Source organism: Tasmannia lanceolata, unplaced genomic scaffold (assembly GCF_043159265.1).
Source record: "Tasmannia lanceolata isolate RefF3 unplaced genomic scaffold, GAP_Taslan_0.1 ptg000008l, whole genome shotgun sequence".
NCBI lineage: Eukaryota > Viridiplantae > Streptophyta > Magnoliopsida > Canellales > Winteraceae > Tasmannia > Tasmannia lanceolata.
This window is the reverse complement of record NW_027518685.1, coordinates 16,790,976-16,811,711: the sequence shown is the minus strand read 5'-3', so window position 1 is coordinate 16,811,711 and position 20,736 is coordinate 16,790,976. Positions and strand designations below refer to the sequence as shown.

At 38.1% G+C, this 20,736-nt stretch overlaps 2 protein-coding genes across 4 annotated transcripts; both read left to right on the top strand.

Annotated features, from left to right (window-relative positions):
* The first annotated feature begins 506 nt into the window (after window positions 1-506).
* LOC143884605 (NAC domain-containing protein 54-like) lies at window positions 507-4,275 on the top strand. The gene is made up of 4 exons (XM_077388257.1): window positions 507-700; window positions 1,053-1,330; window positions 2,048-2,392; window positions 3,554-4,275. Exons 1-4 carry the CDS (start codon window positions 544-546, stop codon window positions 3,824-3,826), a joined length of 1,053 nt encoding a protein of 350 aa, XP_077244372.1. The 5' UTR covers window positions 507-543; the 3' UTR covers window positions 3,827-4,275.
* A 2,358-nt stretch (window positions 4,276-6,633) lies between these two features.
* On the top strand, window positions 6,634-20,430 carry LOC143884602 (25.3 kDa vesicle transport protein SEC22-1). 3 transcript variants are annotated; one of them, XR_013252995.1, is made up of 8 exons: window positions 6,634-6,908; window positions 8,916-9,155; window positions 10,101-10,261; window positions 10,375-10,521; window positions 11,416-12,027; window positions 12,103-12,315; window positions 15,767-15,843; window positions 19,933-19,993. XR_013252995.1 is itself a non-coding variant. In XM_077388251.1 (6 exons), exons 2-6 carry the CDS (start codon window positions 8,968-8,970, stop codon window positions 20,014-20,016), a joined length of 657 nt encoding a protein of 218 aa, XP_077244366.1. In that variant the 5' UTR covers window positions 6,651-6,908; window positions 8,916-8,967; the 3' UTR covers window positions 20,017-20,430. The 3 variants fall into 3 exon arrangements, 1 of the variants encoding a protein (XP_077244366.1); XR_013252994.1 differs by having other exon boundaries at window positions 11,416-12,315; XM_077388251.1 differs by lacking the exons at window positions 11,416-12,027; window positions 12,103-12,315 and having other exon boundaries at window positions 6,651-6,908; window positions 19,933-20,430.
* Window positions 20,431-20,736: the final 306 nt, after the last annotated feature.

The window sequence follows — 20,736 nt, the reverse complement described above, 5'->3', positions numbered from 1 at the left end:
CTTGAGATACACCATTATGGAGAAATTCTCGAGACAAATATTTGTGACTATGTTTGAGATGAGGGTGAAGATGGAGGTGATGTCGGACCAGAGAGAGAGAGAGAGAGAGAGAGAGAGAGAGAGAGATGTGGACAGTGGATGACCTACAGAGCCTTCTGAGTTTGTCCTCTGATTTTGTTAGTTTGTGAGTAGACAAAAGCTGAGAGAGAAGCTTCTTATCCTTCCTCTCTTGGTTTTCCCTATACAGAATCTGGAAAAGCTAAAGGTATACCCCACTATCAAATAATAACGCCCAACTCCTCTCACAATTTCCAATAAACTGACAAAATAGACAGCACTGTCTTCTAATACCTTAGTGGTAGACTTGCAATTCTTTTAAACAACGAGTATGATCTCTTTGTCCCCCTCCAAACATTCCCTCTATATTTATCTCACTGTCCTACCATCCACATTTATCATCTAACAATACAACCTCCCTCTCTCTCTCTCTCTCTCTCTCTCTCTCTCTCTCTCTCTCTCTCTCTCTCTCTCTCTCTCTCTCTTATGGCTCCTGTTAGTCTCCCTCCTGGTTTTAGATTCCACCCAACAGATGAGGAACTCGTCGCTTACTATCTCGATAGGAAAATCAGTGGCCGCACAATCGAGCTCGAAATCATCCCAGATGTCGATCTCTACAAATGCGAGCCATGGGACTTACCAGGTATATATTATCTCTTTCTCTAATTACATCAATATTTTATAGTAGATATCATGAGAGGAATGAATAGTTTATGAAACTTTCTTGCATAAATGATTTGAGAAAACCACTGCATTTAACAAAAAATTAAGAGAAATAAAGACAAGGGTCCATATTGTTTAGAACCCACCTGATCCTAGCCATCTGATGAAAGGTCTTCTTACCCGTTACCTTGGAAGATACACGATCCAACGGTTAGAATAGCAGGAATCAGGAATCAATGAAATTTTCAGGCAATGATGGTCCATTATTACAATTTAGTGTAGACGAATTGTAATTAATACTGAGTAATTTTTTTTTGGTTGTTTGATATTAGAAAAATCTTATTTACCAAGCAAGGACATGGAATGGTACTTCTTCAGCCAAAGAGATCGAAAGTACCCAAACGGCTCTAGAACGAACCGCGCGACAAAAGCCGGTTACTGGAAGGCGACTGGAAAGGATCGAATGGTGCAATCTCAAAAGCGAGCCGTCGGGATGAAGAAGACATTGGTTTACTACAGAGGGCGTGCTCCCCATGGCCTACGTACCAATTGGGTGATGCACGAATATCGGCTCATTCACTCCGAATGTGATGCCTCATCCACATTGAAGGTATACTTACATGAACGATCCAATGCAATTTGTCGCTTAATTATAATTTAATGAGTTGTGCTTCTATTGGGTAGTTAACCCAACAAGTGATCGATCAATAGGTGGTCCTTACTTGATCTATCATATGGCACAAACATTTCACAGAGCAGATGATCCTAACCGTTTGATGAGTTGTAATTTTGGTTGGTGAACATCGGAATGTGATCTATATTTTAATTTATTATGGTTGAAGAATTAGGGCATGTTTTGCAACCACAAAGCAGTACAGGTGTGCCTCATTGTATTAAAATGAGGACGAGCCACATTGGATTATTCCTCTTCTTTTATATGGAATTTTGATCTAGCCTGACTAGGCGGCATTTACCCTCAATTTTTGGTCCCATGGGGGACGTGTGTGCAAACAAGATCGTTGATCTTCGACACATCATGAGGTAACCCACATGGTATGGTCAATTCCAAATTAATGTAGGTCTAGCTTTTCTAGGGAAAAAAAACCCTAGAGGAGGCTTGATGGATCAAGCGGCTAGGATCATCCGATCAGTGTGGGGTCAACGGCAATGGGCCGATATTATGGTTTCCGGTCAGGACAACAGTAACAACCCTCATCCACATTGCACAAATGGATCTAAAAAGCCACATCTTTTTAGCATTTTTCGTTTTAATTATGCATTTTCCATTTTCATTATAACCATTGTTTGAAATCGTTCCAAATTGCAGGATGCATATGCACTGTGTCGCATTTTCAAGAAAGTTGTTTGCAGGACTAGTAGAATTGAAGAGCAACAAGGTGGAAGTTTTGCATATGAATCCTGTTGGGTTCCAAATGAATATATGGTAGGAGAGGATACAAGCAGTGGCAATGTCACTCACCATAATGAAGGTGATTATGAGAGAGATGATACAATATCCCCATCAGTTACTTCCTCCCCAGAGATCACTCAAGGATCGCCGATCGATAATAGTATTTCATTTGATCTACATTCTTTATCTGTCATGGATGAATACAACGGTTCGACAAATGCGTCCCCACAGAATGTAGACCCTACATCTGATCTTACAAAGGTATTTGGAAAATTTTAACATTATTCTCTTATTATTTGGTCTCTAGACATGGCTGAAGACATGTAAAATTTTAACATTATTCTCTCATGTTTGTGGTCTAGACATGGTAAAAATTATAAATTTAATTTTTCTTGTCAAAACATCGATTATCTTTTTTACGTTATGTTTGGCCGTAAATTCACTGTTTTATTGCTTACTTTTTATTGCCTTATAATAGATCGAGGAAGCTAAACTTTTTAGGTTTAGTTGGTTAAACTTATTGTTTATACTTTCAAAAGGCCATAAATACAATTACTTTGAAATTTTGAGAGAAAACTAAAGATTAGATGAGGGTTATTTCTTTATGTTTAACAATTTAGGGTCAATGATCTCCCAATCTTCCAAGATGGTGAGTGATAAGTCGCCCTTAGTCTCACTCTTCACCTTACATGAGATTTTCAGATCATAAGCTCCTTGTTGAATTCCTAATTCTGAAGTAATTGGATCTTTTTCCTCGATGAGGAATATCCTCTCTTCTACATCTCTAGCCTGAAGAGTAATTTATGTATGTATGTATATATGGTTATAATATCTAAATTGGATTTTTTTCATGAAATTTTTTTTTATAGCATTTTCTAAACTCATTTTACATGAAAAATTATTTTCCAAAATCGAATTTTTTTATTTTCAAAGAAAAATGCAAACATATTGGGTCTTGGATTTTTTCACATAGAATATTATTTTCCATAAATTTTTTTACACATGAATAGCATGGGTGCTGCCACCATTTTACACCTCATGCTTTGATGGGTTTGGGCCCACCATTTTATACTCATGGATAGCATGGGTGGTACCCACCATTTTACACCTCGTGTTTTGATGTGGCGGGGCGTACTATCTCCACCCAAACCTATGCATAGGGTGATGGGGGCGGACTCACGCTGTTTTACACTTTTTAATTGGCAGCTGAGAGCTTTTTGGGAATTGTTATACTTTGACAGCTTGTTAAATAATGTAAAACAAGGTGAGTTTGTCCCCATTAATTAATGGTCGTGTAGATATCAATTATTGATTATGTCTACTCTGTAATGGTTTTAATACAATATATATGCACACACAACATACCTACTGTTGGGATCAAACAGTAGTTTATTTACTTACTGTTTTTATTTTCTATTACAGGATAAAACAGTGTTGGGTGGCACAAGGATACAACAAAAGCTCACTTATCCACCCTTATCAGTTGAGGACTTCCCACAGATGGATATGATGGAGACGAGGTTATCAAAGCCTCAAACATTTGAAGAGTACATAATGCATGACAAATATAAAGATTATATAACTCAAGCTAACATATTAGAGGAGATTTTCTTTGTAGCATGCTCCTCTCAACAATACTCTACTGCTTTAGACTTGCAAGATTGCTCCCATTCTAGCTATCCAAGCATAGAATGAAATATGCTCTTACATTTGGATGAGAGCACCACTCCAAGTGATCAAGGATTGATTAGTAAGAGGATCTAAATTAATAGGCTAAAAAGGATTAAAAAAAAAAAAAAGGTAATACATGACATTTCACCAAAAGTGAAGGATATACTTGTATTTTTCTACAGATATTTGATTAATTACAGGAATTGGTTGGGATATATATTGAAAAAAAAAAAGTATTTGAAGAGAACAAATGGGGAGAATGTGGCCTTCCTCACTTACCAATCAATCATGGGATATGAGGCTGCAAGTGATTTGCAAAAGGCAATGAAGTACTGTAAAATAGTGGGTATTTGTTATAGAATAATGGGTCATAGGCAACACTGCCAACTTTTTCCATGTGGCTCTCTACATATTTGTCATGTGGTGTTTAACTTTAAAGAGGGAAAGAGGTATTAATGAATTTTGGTATCAATTGAATTAAGACAGGCGGGAGATACATGGAGATTTTTGTTTACTACTAAAGATTTCAGTTCTAGTATCTTCTTTGATTATGTTATATTTGATGTATAAAACCCACAATTGAAATGAAAAGTATCAACAATGAACGGGTCATGAAGAAACGATATTTACATCCTTGTCTAAAATCTTCCCAAGGGATTGATGAATGCAAACTCTTAATAATGACTATTAATCAGGAGAGAATACTTTTGCTTGGATCATGCATGAACAACCAAATGCACAATATCTTTACTTGGATCTTGAATTCCTTATGGAATAGAACCAAATTAATAGAGCTAACTATCCCAACATGATGTGGGATGGATGGCTCTCTAGGGAACGAATAAAAAGATACATCGAGAATACACATGGATAAATATACATTATAACCTTTTCCTTCAAGCCTATCTACAAATTTTGAATTGTATAAAAATTCCATAACTTGGATGTTCCCCGTATGCATTTATTGTTGAATGTTTTCAAAATCAAAGTGTTTTCAAAAGTAGTTTTTAAATAAAAAGTATTTTGAAAAATGTGTGTTTTTGAAAGAGGTGCAATAAAGCTTGTAGAGAGGGACTAAACGTTTAGTCCCATCTTCGAAAGTAAGAAGAGTGGAGATGCGTTAATAAGTATCCCTGTACTCTTCAACACAGGGATACTTATTAACAATGCCTGTAGAGAGGGACTAAACCATATTCCCACAAAGGTGGGCTGTTTTGCTTGGAAACTCTTCAACAATGCAATCCCGACAGATAACAGAATTAAAGATTTGTAGATACAGATAGCTTCAAAGTGTAACTGCTGCCCCTCCTCCAAAGAAGAAACTGTAAACCACCTCCTAGGGAATGGTGAGTTAGCAAGCAGTATATGGGGTTTTTTTGTTCGTCTCTGGGCGGTACAACTCCTCCCCCTACAACCAGTGAGAAGCCAAATTAAAGATTGGATGGCCATTGATCGCTTAAGGAAATCTCAGGCATGTTTTCTCCTGGGTATGTTAGCCCTGCTTATCCCTTGGCACATATGGAAGGAACGCTGCTTGAGAAGAATGGAAGGCAAGATCAGCAACATAAACTGGGTTATAGAGAAAGTTGTGAGTGATTTAAGAGCAGTGAGAATTAGCCAAAAATTCTCGAAAGAAATCAGCATGCTGGACCGGCTTGCTTTAGAGGATTTGAAGATTGACGTTGGGAATCAAAAGATTAGCAGGGAAATCTGGATTTGGTGGGAAAGACCTGTGTGTGGTCTTTTTAAGCTTAACATCGACGGGGCGTCAAAGGAAAACCCGGGAGAATCAGGAGGCGGCGGAGTCATGCGCGACTCTAAAGCAAAAGTTATCTTTGCCTTCGCCTATTTCTATGGGATATCCACCAACATGGTGGCAGAAGCAAGGGCGCTCTTGGACGGTCTTAGGCTATGCAAAGCTTTCGGAATAGTGAACCTCTTTGTAGAATCGGATATCAAGGTGTTGATGGATCTCATTTCAAAGAAAGAGAGCTACCCGTGGTCCATCTCCTCTTTCTGGACGGAGATGATGTTACTCATGGATCAACTTTGCCTCTCCCATCAACACCAATTCAGAGAAGGCAATAAAGTTGCGGACGCTCTCGCAAATGAAGCAGTTATTATCAAATCGAACCGAATTTATCAAGGCTGGTCAGAAATGCCAACCTCGGCCCGTGGGGCTGCAAGATGTGATGCTTTAGGTCTTCCTAATCTCCGGTCGAGGATGACCTAGGTGGTGGGCGGTTTTAAGGGAATGTGTTGTTTTTTTTGGTTTTTCCCCTTTTGGTTTATGATTTAGAGGCGAGTCGATTAGCCCTCTCCATGTAATCTTGCAATTTCTATATAATATTTTGAGGTCCTCCCCCGTGCCGCAATCTGTTCCGGGTTAAAAAAAAAAAAAAGTATCCCTATACTCTTCCCTCTTACTTTTAAAACACATGCCTTTTGCTAGTGATGGGCCATAGACACTGTCCTTACATGCACACGTGGGACAGTAGGCTGTAGGGTGCTAGTCGCCCTTGATGGATCTAGGATCATCTGACCAAGGTGGAGTAAACACTGATGGACTGGGCCCAAAGGTAAATGTCAAAGAAAGCACCTACCAAGTATGATTTTACTTGGGCTTGAGCGCCCATCTCAATTGGAAGGTGCTTCATGCCCCAACTATGAGGCCATGGGTTCCCCGTTTTACTAACCAATTTTAATTCCTTTGTTAATATTTAGATCAAGATAATATTTTATGGGTAATACCTTATCAATCAAGCCGATTTTAGGTTTTTGCCATCAGCACCTAAGACATTGATTTTTGTAGTTTTTATTGTAAGCATGGGATGTACACCTACAGACAAGATCATGTGACCCCCTCATGAATGTTCAACATGTCCAACGGTCTTGATTGCACATAAATGTCGCCGTAGGGATCCTAGCATTGATCGTCACCGTTGATCCCGACGGTACTCTCTTCCTAATTCTTGAATATTCGTACGTTTCCATTCTTGAATATTCATTCTTTAAAGATCCCAAACCAAATTCAGGTTTCGATTCTCCTCTTTGACGAAGGTCCTTTCTCCGATAATCCCTTCCTAACATACTTCGAACTAATAAGGTACAGATTTGTAATAACCCTTTTCATAGGAATCCCCTTTCCTTCATCAGGGTTTTTATTTACTGCAAGTGCTTCTTATGTTTGATCTTGTTATTGTTTTTATTTAATTTTCTAATCTGTTTCAAAGGGTTCTGATCTCCCTTCTGCTGTATTCTTTCAATCATTATCAGAATATCTTTTGGGGTTTTTTTTTTTTTTTTTTTTTCCTTTCTAGGGTTATGTCTGAGAAATCATCAATCAGATGACAATATTGTTGCAGGTGACAATATTGATTGTAGTGGAAAATATGTTATGTAACACAAATAAACAAAATAAAAGATAGAAAACAGGGGAAACAATTACAAGCAAAGGGTAGTACTAGCCAAGGTTTAAAATTTCGGTTTCGGTACCGGTTTCGGACCATGAAATTTCGGTCGAAATCTGGTACCTGACCCGAAATTAATATTTTATTCAATATTAAATTTCGGTCGAAATTTTGGTGAAATATTAAATTAATATTAAAAAAATTTCGGAAAAACCGAAATTTCGGCCGAAATAAATGACCGTTTCGGTTTTGATGCATTTCGATGTCGGTCTCCACTGAAATCCGAAATTTCGAATTTTGGTCGAAATTTCAAACCATGGTACCAGCACCACATTACAAGCCCATCCACCCATTAACAAGACGTGCCACCAATAACTAACCCTCAACAGCCTAAACTACATAATCATAAATTTCATAACCACATAATAACTTCACTTACTAACTACCCCATATACACCACAATAATATGAACATATCAAAATAAACTTCTGATGGAACTGGTTAAGTAGAAGATGAATGTGCAGTGGGGCATCGCTTGCACTCTGGGGAGCCCCGTTTTTTAATATCGTATTCTAAATCTTTTCTTCTGATCTGGTTTTATATGCTGTTTAAGTTCGAGTTTGAGTACCCAAAATCAAACTCATGTAATCATCTATGCCCCTTCCTCAACTAACCCATATGTGGGTTTGTTTTGCACTGCACTAATTCCGATGAGACCATATAGCCATCATCTCCACACCTTTCACTTGGCTACATTGGCCGAGTGTATTCTTTATGTATTTCATTTAATTCTTTGCATTACAGTTTAATGTCACACAAAAGTTTCTGTCTCGAATATTTGCCCCAAAATATTTTTCCTTTATACGGATATTTTAAGTCCCATTAGGCTCACATGCGTGATGAAACCTTCCACATGTTCATTTCGTCAAAGGATCGGCAATCAGTTAAACTGATAGGTATATAACTTACTTGTATTTCTTTCTTTTCCACTATATCCTTGATATAATGATATTTAACATGTATTTATTTTTCTTTGGAACTATTCGTCCCACTGTATATTAGGCTTATTGCTGCTTGATTTTCACAAGATATTTCTATTGGCCCATAAACAAGATCAAGATCCAACTTGACCAAAGATCGTCTAATCTAGACGACGGTATTAGTCGTCATACTACATATTATATACTCAGCATCCCGCATGTATCTTGCCATGCGGTCCAAAGAAACAGTTGCTCCTCCTGAAATAAATACATGTCCTGAAATAGACTTACTGTCATCTCTGTCACCTTTGAAATTTGCATCAGATTAACGATGTCATTACATGTGTTGTACATCCCCAATTTTCGAGGTTTTCTAAGTATTCTTTAAGTCCAAAGTTCATAGGGTGTCTTTTCTACTGTTTTACTCGATATTCTATATTTAATGTGTACATTGCTGTACTTACTGCCTCTCTCCAAAATATCTTACATGCGCCTTACCATTTTAAATAATGTTCACTTTCTTTTTTCAGCCACACCTTTCTGTTGTGGCACAATTTAAAGTATGATGTTTTGTCTCTTATTTCTATGTTCCTGACAATATTTTCTCAGGGATTATACTCATCACCCCTAGTTTACTCTTCAACTGAATCATATAGTTTAGACTTTAGAGTGAGCGACTTTAGAGTGAGCGTGCTAAACTGTTTGATTTCTTATCTGGTGCAGGTGGTAATTGGCAGCCATATTTTATTCATCCTTGTATATTTCCAAGGCTAAAATGGTGAAGCTGACAATGATTGCTCGGGTTACTGACGGTCTTCCATTAGCAGAAGGGCTGGATGATGGGCGTGATCAGCAAGATGCTGAGTTCTACAAGCAGCAGGCTAAGTCTTTGTTCAAAAATCTTTCAAAAGGGCAGAATGAAGCTTCAAGAATGTCAATTGAAACTGGTCCTTATGTTTTCCAGTATCCTTTGGTTTGTGATGTCTGGTGTTTTCATTTTATCTAACAACATAATATTTTCCGATTACATCTATGGAGGGGTACACAGAAACAGAAACAGAAACAGATACAGATACAGCTAGCCATCCATCCCACATAATATTTTCATTTTACCTTTGGGCATGAAGCACCTTCCAATTGAGATGTCTGGTGTACACAGAAACAGCCTCTCTGCAAATCAGGTGTAAGGCTGCGTACATCTAGCCCTCCCCAGACCCGCAATGGCAGGAGCCTCGTGCACTGGGCAGCCCTTTTTCTTTAATCTATGGAGGGGGTAGACACCTGTATTCTTATTGATCCTGTCTATATTGATCTGAATTTGTTCATATGAGTGTGCACACTAGTTTAGAGAACTTCACCTCAGAACTTAGAGTCAATGTACCTTGGACAATGTTTCCCATATGAGCAAATTCTGAAACAATTAAAACGTAACCACTGTCCAATATTGAGGGAAAGTTCTTGTTACCACATTACACAAACAAGTTATTCTGGTTTGTTTTTATGGGGACTTACGCCTTCTTCTTGAAGATCATTTGTTTTTGAGCTCATGCTTGCAATGAAACTGCAAAATCTTATTACCGACAATCAAGATAAGTAAATCAGCCTAAGGACATCAATCCTGCTGTCCGCATTTCCTCTTCAACAAATAATAGAACCACCACCAGAAAATACAATAATTTATGGTAAGCCTAAATATAAGCATCGGTTAAGAAACATGGTCTCTTGAACTAGATGGTTGAACCAGTCAAGTGGTATGTATACTTGTGTCTCTCTTGCATATTCTTCTAATAGCAGGTCTTTTATTTTTCTTTTTTATTTTAATAGCAGAGGTTTAGTTATGTTATATAGCCTTCTTGTGTCAACTCCATTTATTTTAGATTTAATTGTTACCTTAACCCAACTTTGTAGCTATATTATTGAAGGTCGTGTGTGCTATTTAACTATGTGTGATCGCTCTTATCCGAAGAAACTTGCTTTTCAATACCTGGAAGACCTCAAAAACGAATTTGAGAAAGTCAATGGCAATCAAATTGAAACTGCTGCCAGGCCCTATGCTTTTATCAAATTTGGTATGTCTTCCATGCATATTTTTCTATGCCCACACTGCATCTTGATATTATCATAGTATTGGTTTCCTTGTTTCTTATATTTTACTTTATTGTTTGTTTTTCCCGCTTAAAAGATACATTCATACAGAAGACCAAAAAATTGTATTTGGACACCCGTACTCAAAGGAATCTTGCAAAGTTGAATGATGAACTTTATGAAGTCCATCAAATAATGACTCGCAATGTACAAGAAGTTCTTGGTGTTGGTGAAAAGCTCGACCGTAAGTTCTTGATCTTTTTTACCAGGCTTGTTGGTTTATGTAGTCTATGAATTATTTTGCAAATAAAACTGATGAATTTAAATGGACCTGTTTAACTTGGACATTGACCAGTGTGTTAGTGTTGGATGCAGATACAAGGAATCAGACATGGGAACCCTACGAAACCAAATGATCTGACACTTTGAAGTGATACATTTCAATATCATTTATAAAGGGTCACATGGAGAAACACATAAAAATTATCTTAGGGATGATTGGAATATAACTATATTTTTATAGAAATCTATATTTTCATGCCCTTAAAAAAAAAAAAAAACTATATTTTCACAGAAATCTCACCTTGCTGGAAACGAGGAATCAGCTACGTACTATTATAGACATCAATCAATTGGGATATAATTACTAACACAAAGACTAGGTACTGTCTACAACATGGTTGTGTTGGAAACAATATGATTCCACACAAACAAGTGCCATCTAATCACAATGCTCCTATCTATTTAGGCCATGACCAGGTCAATTTTTTTTGTCGTGTATTTTGGAATGGCACCAAGAATCTTGAAATGCAATGATGGTTTATCACGCTAACATTCCTCCAGTACTTTGTTTATTATTATTATTATTTATTTTGGGTGTTATTTGAGCATTTCATTGTAGCATGAATGTATCTTTTTCATCTCTGTATTGGTGGGTTTGTTGCTTGTGTGCAACTTGCTGAAATTTTGACCAAGTGGTAGGCCTACTACTTATGGAGGATTATTTTATTAATTTTCTTCTGCTAGGGCTTAATGGTGATTGATTATTCCTTCGACATTCCTTTTGCACCAAAAAAACTATGTACTATTAATTATGTATATTGGATAATCTTATATACATGTGGTGATTTGTTTCTAGGGAGAGACGCTGCTCAAACTCGAGGCAGCACATCAAACCACTTATGGGAGCACTTGTTCTGCACTGCTAACTTTGCTAAGATATTTGCAATTCAATTAGCTTCTCGACAGGCATTAGTTTCAGGCCAGTTGTCGAGCTTATCCAAGAGAATTTCACAATCTCCTTTATGCCTTCTGCCATTTGGACTGAGAGTTCTTGATATCTTGCAATATGTTGTGGGAGTCCGCTTCATCCCAAAAGTTCTTAATCTGCATAGAATGTGTCATTTCTAAATCGTAAACAAGAGCCAGAAACTCAACTATACGATTAGTGCCTGTATGCCATGATGAAACTCCCCTCATGTGTTGAAGATGCCCCTTACACCTGCTGGTTCCAGGTTCCCTAAGGACCCATCAAAATTGAGTTTAGTAGTATCACTTGGGGGACATTGCCATTGACAAGGTATTGCTTTACCTACGTGGCACTTAATATTTACTTGATCCCATTGTTGGAGGATAGATAGGTGCACGAGAGAGTAGGAGGATTGGGAAAGGTAAGTTGAAATATTCTGTAATCCCTCTTTTGATTTTGTTGAGAGCAGATGGGAGGTGTCATGTTCCTCTTGGAAAACAAGTGAGTTGCAAGTTTTCCTAATGGTCCAAAGGATATATGGGAGAATACCTGACCAGAGATCATTGATTTATACAGGTTTGGGGGAGATACACTTCCAGAAGTTGATGGCTTCCTTGATATTTTCCAGTCAGGTTCAAGTAACATCGAAATTGGAATAAATCCAATTCCATAACTGTGTAGAATAGGTGCATGTATGGAATAAATGTTCCATTGTTTCATTATGTGGGGCTCAAAGAGGACACTTGGTGCTGGTTTCCATTCCACGTGCATCACGGATGACTCTATTAGGTATGATATTTTATTCTATTTTACATAGGAAACATTTTAATTTGTTATGACATTGGGCTCGTCAAATCAGTTTCTGAAGGGTGGAATCAAGGGATGCGTTGCTATTCTTGTTGAAGTTTAAGATCAGTTTAGTTGCCATTTTGATTGTAAAATTTTCTTCTATATTGGGTTTCTAGACTACTTGGTCCAAGTGGGGGTTGATGTTTAGAGGGATAGTTAGAATACTTTCTGATATACTTGAATCACAACCGTTGTTTATTAGAGTCTAATTCCTTGTGTTACTATTCAGTTCATGGACAGAAGTGAGGCTGTGGAAGTTGTTATAGGTTAAGGGGGCATGATATCGAAGATATTTGATATTAGGGATCCATGGGTCCCCTATCCAAGAGGACTCTCCAACCGAACTTAGTATTAAACAATTTGTTCATAGTGCAAGAATCACCTATTCCCATTCCTCCATAATGTGTTGGTTTGGTGATTTCGTCCCAGTTGATTTAACTCAATCTAGGTTTAGAATTTGCCCTGGCCCAATAGAATTGACGGAGTCTATCAACTTGGTTTATGGTTGCTTGGGGAATCCTAACACAAGTCATGGTGTGATTGGGAATACCAGATGAGAGCCTTCCAACCCTTTAGTTGTACTATAGATTATGTAGGTATAATCTTTCTGGGACAGCCATGAATGGATCAGAGGAAGTCCCAGGTGAAGTTGGTTCACGGGAACTTTATGAGCTTGGGGACAGTGCTCTATGAGTCGTTGGTAACTAATAGTATTTTTAGAGAAAGTGATGTTGGATTTGACCATCTTGATTTTTGTACTTGGGCACGATACAATTGATTGAGGGGATTATGATTATGTTGACTAGATTCTAGTGTTGCTTTTAAAATTTAATAACGTCATGAACAAACAGAAGGTGAGATAGCTGAGGTCCTCATTCGGATAAAGAAATTGGTTGAATGTTACCTTTTCTACATTCCTCGTGGATTCCATGAGTTAACATTTTAGGGCATAAGATAAACATGTAAGGTATAATGGGTCCCCTTATTGGAGGCCTAATTATGGTGAAGGTTTTAAATGTCGGTTTTGGTTTCAGCTCCGGTCATCAGCAAAACGAAAACATTTCGGTTTCGGTACGACATGACAAGTAAGATTCTTCACCACTAGTTTTTTTTCGTCATTTTGTTAGAGATATCTTAATAGAATCTCATTGTTCTTCTCTTTTCTGAATCCCAAAATTTTGGGTGAAATTTGGTATTTTTTCCAAGTGGATTTCGTTTCGGACTTTCGGTAGTAACCAAAATCCAAATGTTTCGTTTAAGACGAAATTTAAAACCTTGATTATGGTTTGTAATGTTATATTGGATTTCCCTTAAGAAGTTAGGCTGCATGCCATGTGGTGACCCACTTTTTGATTAATTGATTCCATTTATCATGAAATCCAAACCAAAGTTACCGAGATCACCTCCCCCCCCCTCCCACCATCCGACCCGTGATCCGGGTTTGTCGACCTGAAACGGGGGTCGTTTGCGATCCGGATCACCAAAAATGGCGACCCGGGCAACCCGCGGGAAATAGAGGGATCCATAGAGAAAGGGAATACTTCTGTGGACTAGGAAAAAAGAGTTGCACAATAGTTTATTAATTTATTCATATTTTTATGTTCTTATTTCAGAATTTGGTAGTTATTTTCTGTTTGCTTTCATTTAAGATTGAGAGTGCAATATATTTTGGTAATTAATTTAGTGATATTTGAAGATCTTCAAATTTTACATATTATGGATTGGATTGGAACTGGAATTTTCATTTTGAATATATATGAATGTCATACACGAGGTTTTTAGTTTTGTTTATTAAATGTATGTAGTATGGACTATAGAATGATATTCTTGTAAAAAAATATGAAATTATATATATATATATATATATATATATATATATATATAGACACACACACACACACACACTATAGAGTACCAGAGTGACCCAGATTTGCGCTCCAAATCGACCCGCGAGCTGAAATAGCCAACCAACTTAGCCTACACTCATCGTACTGCATACCGGGCTACCATCGTACCCTGTACCCATTCCCGCCCCATGTACCGGAACGAACCGCGTTCCAGGTAACCTTGATCCAAACTTTGTATGTCATTGATGACAAACTATTCAAGCCTATCATGCACCTTCTAAATTGATTTTATAGACAAATTTATCCATTTACTTTTCTTTTGAGAAAATATCAAGGACCTCTTGAATGAGAAGAATATTGTCTGCGCCTTGTTTTTCTTGGAACCAATGCCTACTCATTTGGAGAAATTACTTGGTGGAGGTATGGTCTCATTTGACTAACCGTGATTTTGGATATATTTCTATAAATAACATTGCAAAGGCTGATAGGCGGAACCTTATTGGCCTGATCAACATGATCGACCTTGGGAATGAGAGCAATAAAGGTATTATTGAGGTGTGCCAATCTATTGGATGAGATTTGCCAATCTAGTGGATGAGATTAGAGATCTTTGTATGTATGGTGCTTTCTCTTTTTCACTCATACCTAGAAGTGGCAACAATTTGGCTGATTGCCTGGCTAAATTGGGAGCTTCATGATCTACCTTGTACATGGGGCGGTCTCTACCCCTTGAAGTGCACTTGTAAATCATCTTTTATTTACTAAATGTTATCTTTTTTCAAAAAAATAAAATAAAGGTATTGTTGAGGTTTGAAGGCATAATTCTAATTTCGATTTTTTTAAAAATGAGGGTGATATCCTTGCCTACTATGTTTCTTAATCATTTAAAAAAAAAAAAATGCTTGGAGCCCATTTGGCCTTCAGTGATCAATGGGTGCCTTATGTCCCTCCATTGATCCGACCGTTTCCCATATTTCCTCTTCCGTGGCTTTCTCAAGAAGAGTATCAATGATATGATCACTGAGATGGTTGGGGTCAACTATGTTCTCAATGAAGGATGGGGTAGTTTTTTGGGATTGATAAATATTCTTTGATTTCTGATTGGTTATAATTAATGGTTCTTATATCAGTGCAAATTTTGTTTATGAGTTTTCAATGTCAACGCCAATTTTCATAGTGTGGTATCTTGTATTTAGGTCTCTTTCCCTTAGCCATTGAATACGTGACATTTGCTTCCAATAGAGCTCTTCCATGAGTAAGGGTTGATAAATTCAGCAATGGCTGCTTTTTCTTCACTATCATAGTATCATTCCAAATGTTGGTAGTATTGGTAGCTTGGCCCTTGTAGAGAGTGTCCATCTTTTCTTTATCAATTTGGTTAGGGATATGCCCGATAACACTTGACTATATTCTTTAGCCTTTGTTTTGTTGATTATAGAAAATTAGTACCTTGTCTTACTTTAGCTGCATCTGGTAAATGTTTGTTCTTCATATAGGCTTATCATATGTCCATATGTAACATCTCTGTGTTTTCAATTTTGTAGAGGTCAGTCAACTGTCAAGCCGGCTGACATCCGAGTCTCGCATCTATGCTGATAAGGCAAAAGATCTAAATCGGCAGGTCAGCCTTGTTTTATGTGCTTTGTCAAAGGAATCTTATGTTTGTGATTGTTTTACTATAATCATCTTGTAACTTTTGTTGTTACATTGGTTGGTGTGCCAGGGTTTTTGCCTAATTTATTGCTTATCCAGATGTATATGAAAGATAGTTTATTACAGCTCTCTAATCAATTTCAAGATATTACAGTTCTCCAATCAATTCAAGATTAAAATATCCAAACCACCTTAGCATGCCTTTGAATCTTTTACTGATACTCCTTTCTTGAGTAATCTTTGGCATTATTTGCTACTTGTCTACTGTTGCCTTGGTTTGTATCCTAAATGATTCCTCTAGAATGTGAACATGTATGTGCTCCAGAATCCTTTTACGTCTGCAACATAACATGCTACCATTATATTATCGACTTACTGTATGAATGTGGGCTGCTGGTTATATATACCCGATGAATGAATTGGATAAGGAAACAATTGGTCCTATGTATATTGTTGATTGCCAGAGCAAAGTGTTATTATATGGTTTCTCTATATGTTAAGATGTACACTTAATCATAGTCCTACTAACTTCCTATCTATTCACTTTTTTTTTTTTTTTTGAAAATTTCCTATCTATTCACTTTGTGGTGTCTAAAGGTATATACATGTGTTTCTATATATCTCTTTACACATTTTTTTTAAAATGGCAAAGCAATTTATGAAAAGAAAAGGGCAGAAACCCCACAACCGAGGTGGTTGGATACAAGCCAAACACACAAATAATAGAACTTAGAAATTACACAAGGAAGACTACGAATACAAAGATCTCAAGGGGAAGATGATCAACTTCACTCTGGTCTTGCTCAAACTGCCTCTAGTCAGCCGATTTAGATTGGCAGATCTCCTAACATGCTGAAATCGAACTGGGTATCCTTCCAACCACCCATGTTTTCTTCAATCAAGTCCAGAAATCTCCAAGGAGCAGGGCTTTTGCGATCCAACCACTTGATCATGTTAAGGGAGTCCCCTTCCACAATCAAACGGTCTAGCACACTACTATCAGGAAACCAAATACCATACAACACCACTGTTACTTTTGCTTCGTTGAAATCTTTGACCCTAATCGAACCAGATGGGTGAAGACAAAAGGTTTTGGATCTGGAATTCATCCGGGACATTGAACATCAAGTCATTCTATGAGTATCTGGCTCTTTGTCCTGCAGTCTCGCTTCTTGCTAGAGTGTGGAGCATTCCAGCTCCGCCCAGAGTTTGCAGATTCAGATGGATGGCCTGTCCAAACAAAATCCTTATAGTTGACCACTTGCGCAACCGTCATATGTTGATCGTCGACCAGTGTGAGTCTGGAGGCAGTGGAGACATTAGATCATATGTTCCTCCATTGTAGGCTGGCAGGAGAAGTATGAAGACGATTTGGCATATCATGGGTTTTCCCGACGAGGCTTTTGGATTTACTAGAGGGATGGTGCTCCGCTCCTTGGAACGAAAAAGGAAGGATCCTATGGAATGTCTCACTACTAGCCATCCTGTGGGTTTTATGGAAGGAAATGAATGACACGATTTTCAGAGGACTGGTAAAAATCCCTCACTTTATTTTCTTAAAAGTGATTTCTTTAACTATATCATGACTAAAGATTCTCCCAGCTTTTAGATTTGGCTCTGCCTATGATCTGTGGCAAGGGTGGAGAGAAGTGTGCGTCAGCGGTGAGAAGGTGTCAGGTATGGGCTCCACTTGGTCCAGGGGGTTTTAAGCTTAAGTTTAATGGATCCAGCTGTATGGGGAATCTCGGTCTTGTAGGAATTGGTGGCCTTCTTAGAGATGAAAATGGCATGACTAAGTGGGCCTTCTTGGTTCCTCTTTAGAGGACTGATTCAAATGAAGCAAACTTCGGAGCAGTTCACCCGGGGATCAGGATGATGGATAGGAGTCTCCTTGATTGAACGATAGTGGAGGGAGACTCCCTCAATGTAATTAGATGGTTGAAGCGAAGTCGCATACACCCTTGGAGATTGTCTCACTGGATAGACGAGATTCAGGAGCGGGTGACATACTCTTCTATCTATTTTCTGCATGTTAGAAGATCAACGAATGGAGAAGCGGATAGGTTAGCTAGGGAAGGTGTAGCCAGAGAGCACTTAGAGCTTTTTGATTTTCTTCCCCCTTGAGGGCCATGTTGTATTGATCTCTTTTGTGGTGGTTTGCCCCTGTTTTGACCATCTCGGTTGCAGGGTGAGCCCCATCTTCTTTTCAATATAAAGTCTTATCATTCAAAAAAAAAAAATCGTTCAACTTTGGCATCATCTGTTTTGCTTGCGATACTATTCTTTTGATGTGCCCACTCTTGGGAGCCGAATCTATCCACTTAGCAAGAGTTTCTTAGATCGCTCTCAACCCATAACCTATTGAAGACTAACTTTTACACCGCCACCTCGACTGAAAACTCTCAATTCCTTAGACTTGAAAATTTTGAATTCCCATGAAGTGTGTTCCGTGCCATTGTTAGTTCACAGCAGTTAGTTTTTTATTCCAAATTGAGTTTTTTTCTTTCAAAACTTTTAGCACGTATTTGCCAATGGGATTTAAAAGTTAAAAGCACCTCACTTATGTTCTTCGAGGCAGAGCTCCAAAAGCAAAAGAATAATAATTCACCATAGAAAACAAAAATATCTCATGCCATTGAAAGTAGTTAAGGGATAACCGGATAATATGATGAATTGTGGAAGCTTTTGGGTTGATTGAGCTGAACTTTACCATATATTATGGTTCATTTTGGGTTGAATTCATTTAATTTTGGACAAAGTTAAGCCCTACTTGACCCAACTTCACCCCTATCGACATCCCGTCGTGTGGAAGATTTTCATTCGGGGTGTCACTTGCCTGAAAGTAGAACATTTTATACACGCTTTAATGAAAGAAATTCCGGCATGCCAATGGTGTGTTCTTCGTAGGTGGTGCAAAGGAATTAATAGACCACTGTTCAATGTAGGGTGGCATCTATGTTTTTTTGCTGGCCATTCTGTAATAGCTTCAGTGTTCCTGGAGTTGGAGACTCGCATTTCCCTGGTTGGCACATGCTCTGTTTGCAACAAGGAGAAGATCCTTTGGCGAGTAACACCGTATATGATGTTATTGGGCTTGTGGAACTAGATGAATAAAGGATTTTTAAAGACTGTGATTCCATGATTTATAGATCAATCGTTAGTTATTAGACTCTCAATAGTTCAATGGGCCCATGCAAAATTTTGGGGCATACAATTGGGGACATCCTTCGTAATTGGAAATTGATTTCTTTGCCTTGTTCTAAGCAGAAAAAAGTGGTGGCTAAATAGATATCTGAACTTTGATGGAACTTTTGTGGTAATTTGAGCACGGCCTGGATTTGAGGAATGATTAGAAATTTGAAGGGTGAAGTCACCAAAGCCTTTTCCGGTCTAGTTGGCGAGGACTCTAATGAAGCGGAAGCCCATAGCCCCACCTTTTTTTGAATGATATGGAAGCCTATAGCCCTTTTCATTGCTGTTCAGATTTCCAAGGGGTCTCTATCTGGTTAATTATGGGTTGAGGGTGATTCAAGGCCGGGGCCAGTGCTGCTTAGCATTTTGGAAATTGTTGATCTTTATAGTATCTTTAGTCCCATTCTTGAGCATGCCCTCCATATTGTTAATGAGGCGGTGGACTTGTTGGCTGGGGACAGTGTCAATAACTCCATGCTCTTAGTGGGGTATGATTTATTTCTTTACTACCAACCTCTTTTGGTGCCTACATAGTGGTAGCCAGTTCTTTTGGCTTTTTTTGTCTAATTGGTGCTTCATGTTGTTTTTCTTTGGGGGTCTGTTCAACCCTATTTCTAGTTCTTTACTGGACAAAGTCTTTTTTCACTCAAAAGAATAATGTACTGAATCAAATGAACTTATGACATTATTACTACTTGAAACAATAATTTGTGAATTTCTGTTTGTATCGTGTTCCTGCTCCCCAACCTGCAATTTGGATCGTTTCTTACGTGCTTTTGAAATTTGATGTGCAAAATATTGAATATATGGCGTTATTTTAACATATAAAGCTCCTTATCTAGTCGTATGGCACTGGTTGCTGCAGGCATTGATTCGGAAATGGGCTCCGGTCGCCATTGTGATCGGAGTTGTCCTTCTCCTCTTTTGGGTCAGGAAGAAGCTATGGTGATGCACCTCTCACACTTTCATCTTGTTTCTGCACCTCCCCTCTTTTTCATTCCTAGTGATCCGCAGCTTCTTCAGCTATTTGGGGCAAAAACTTAATATGTGAACTACCCATTCACATTGGCCATGTGAAAGATGTACCCAGATTTTCCAGATGAACAAGTCTTGTAAGAAGTCGATCACCATGTACATGAACAGGTGCTACAATTTATTGTCATGGGACTGGACTCTAGAATTCTGTAGATTTGGGCAATTCTTTTGAGCGTAGGTAAAACTAAAAGACTACAAGTATGGCCTTACATTTGAGGCTTGGGTATTGGGATGTGGTAGGTTTTCTGAGCATTGGCATCATAATTGTACTGTTTCCTCGGCCATAGATATTAAGATAAGTGGGTTTTAAAGATGAGTTTTTACAGTATTTCCACCCTCTTGCTTGTGTTTTTTCCCACTTGCCTCCATTCTCTTGCTTGAATCGCGGGAGGGATCCTTCGCCCACATGGAAAAAGATTGAGAGAAACCCAAACCCATTTGGGGGCTTGATTGGAGGTGAGCATTTCTACAAAATAAGGCTGATTTTGATGGGTTTTGTTTACAATACTAGAGAGGATTCTGCCCACAGATTACATCAGATTAACAGATTAAATCCAACTGCAGGGAAGTTCCTCATCTGAAGTGCTGAGCATAAGCCCAATTGACAGAAACATTATCAATGTCTACTCTCCTG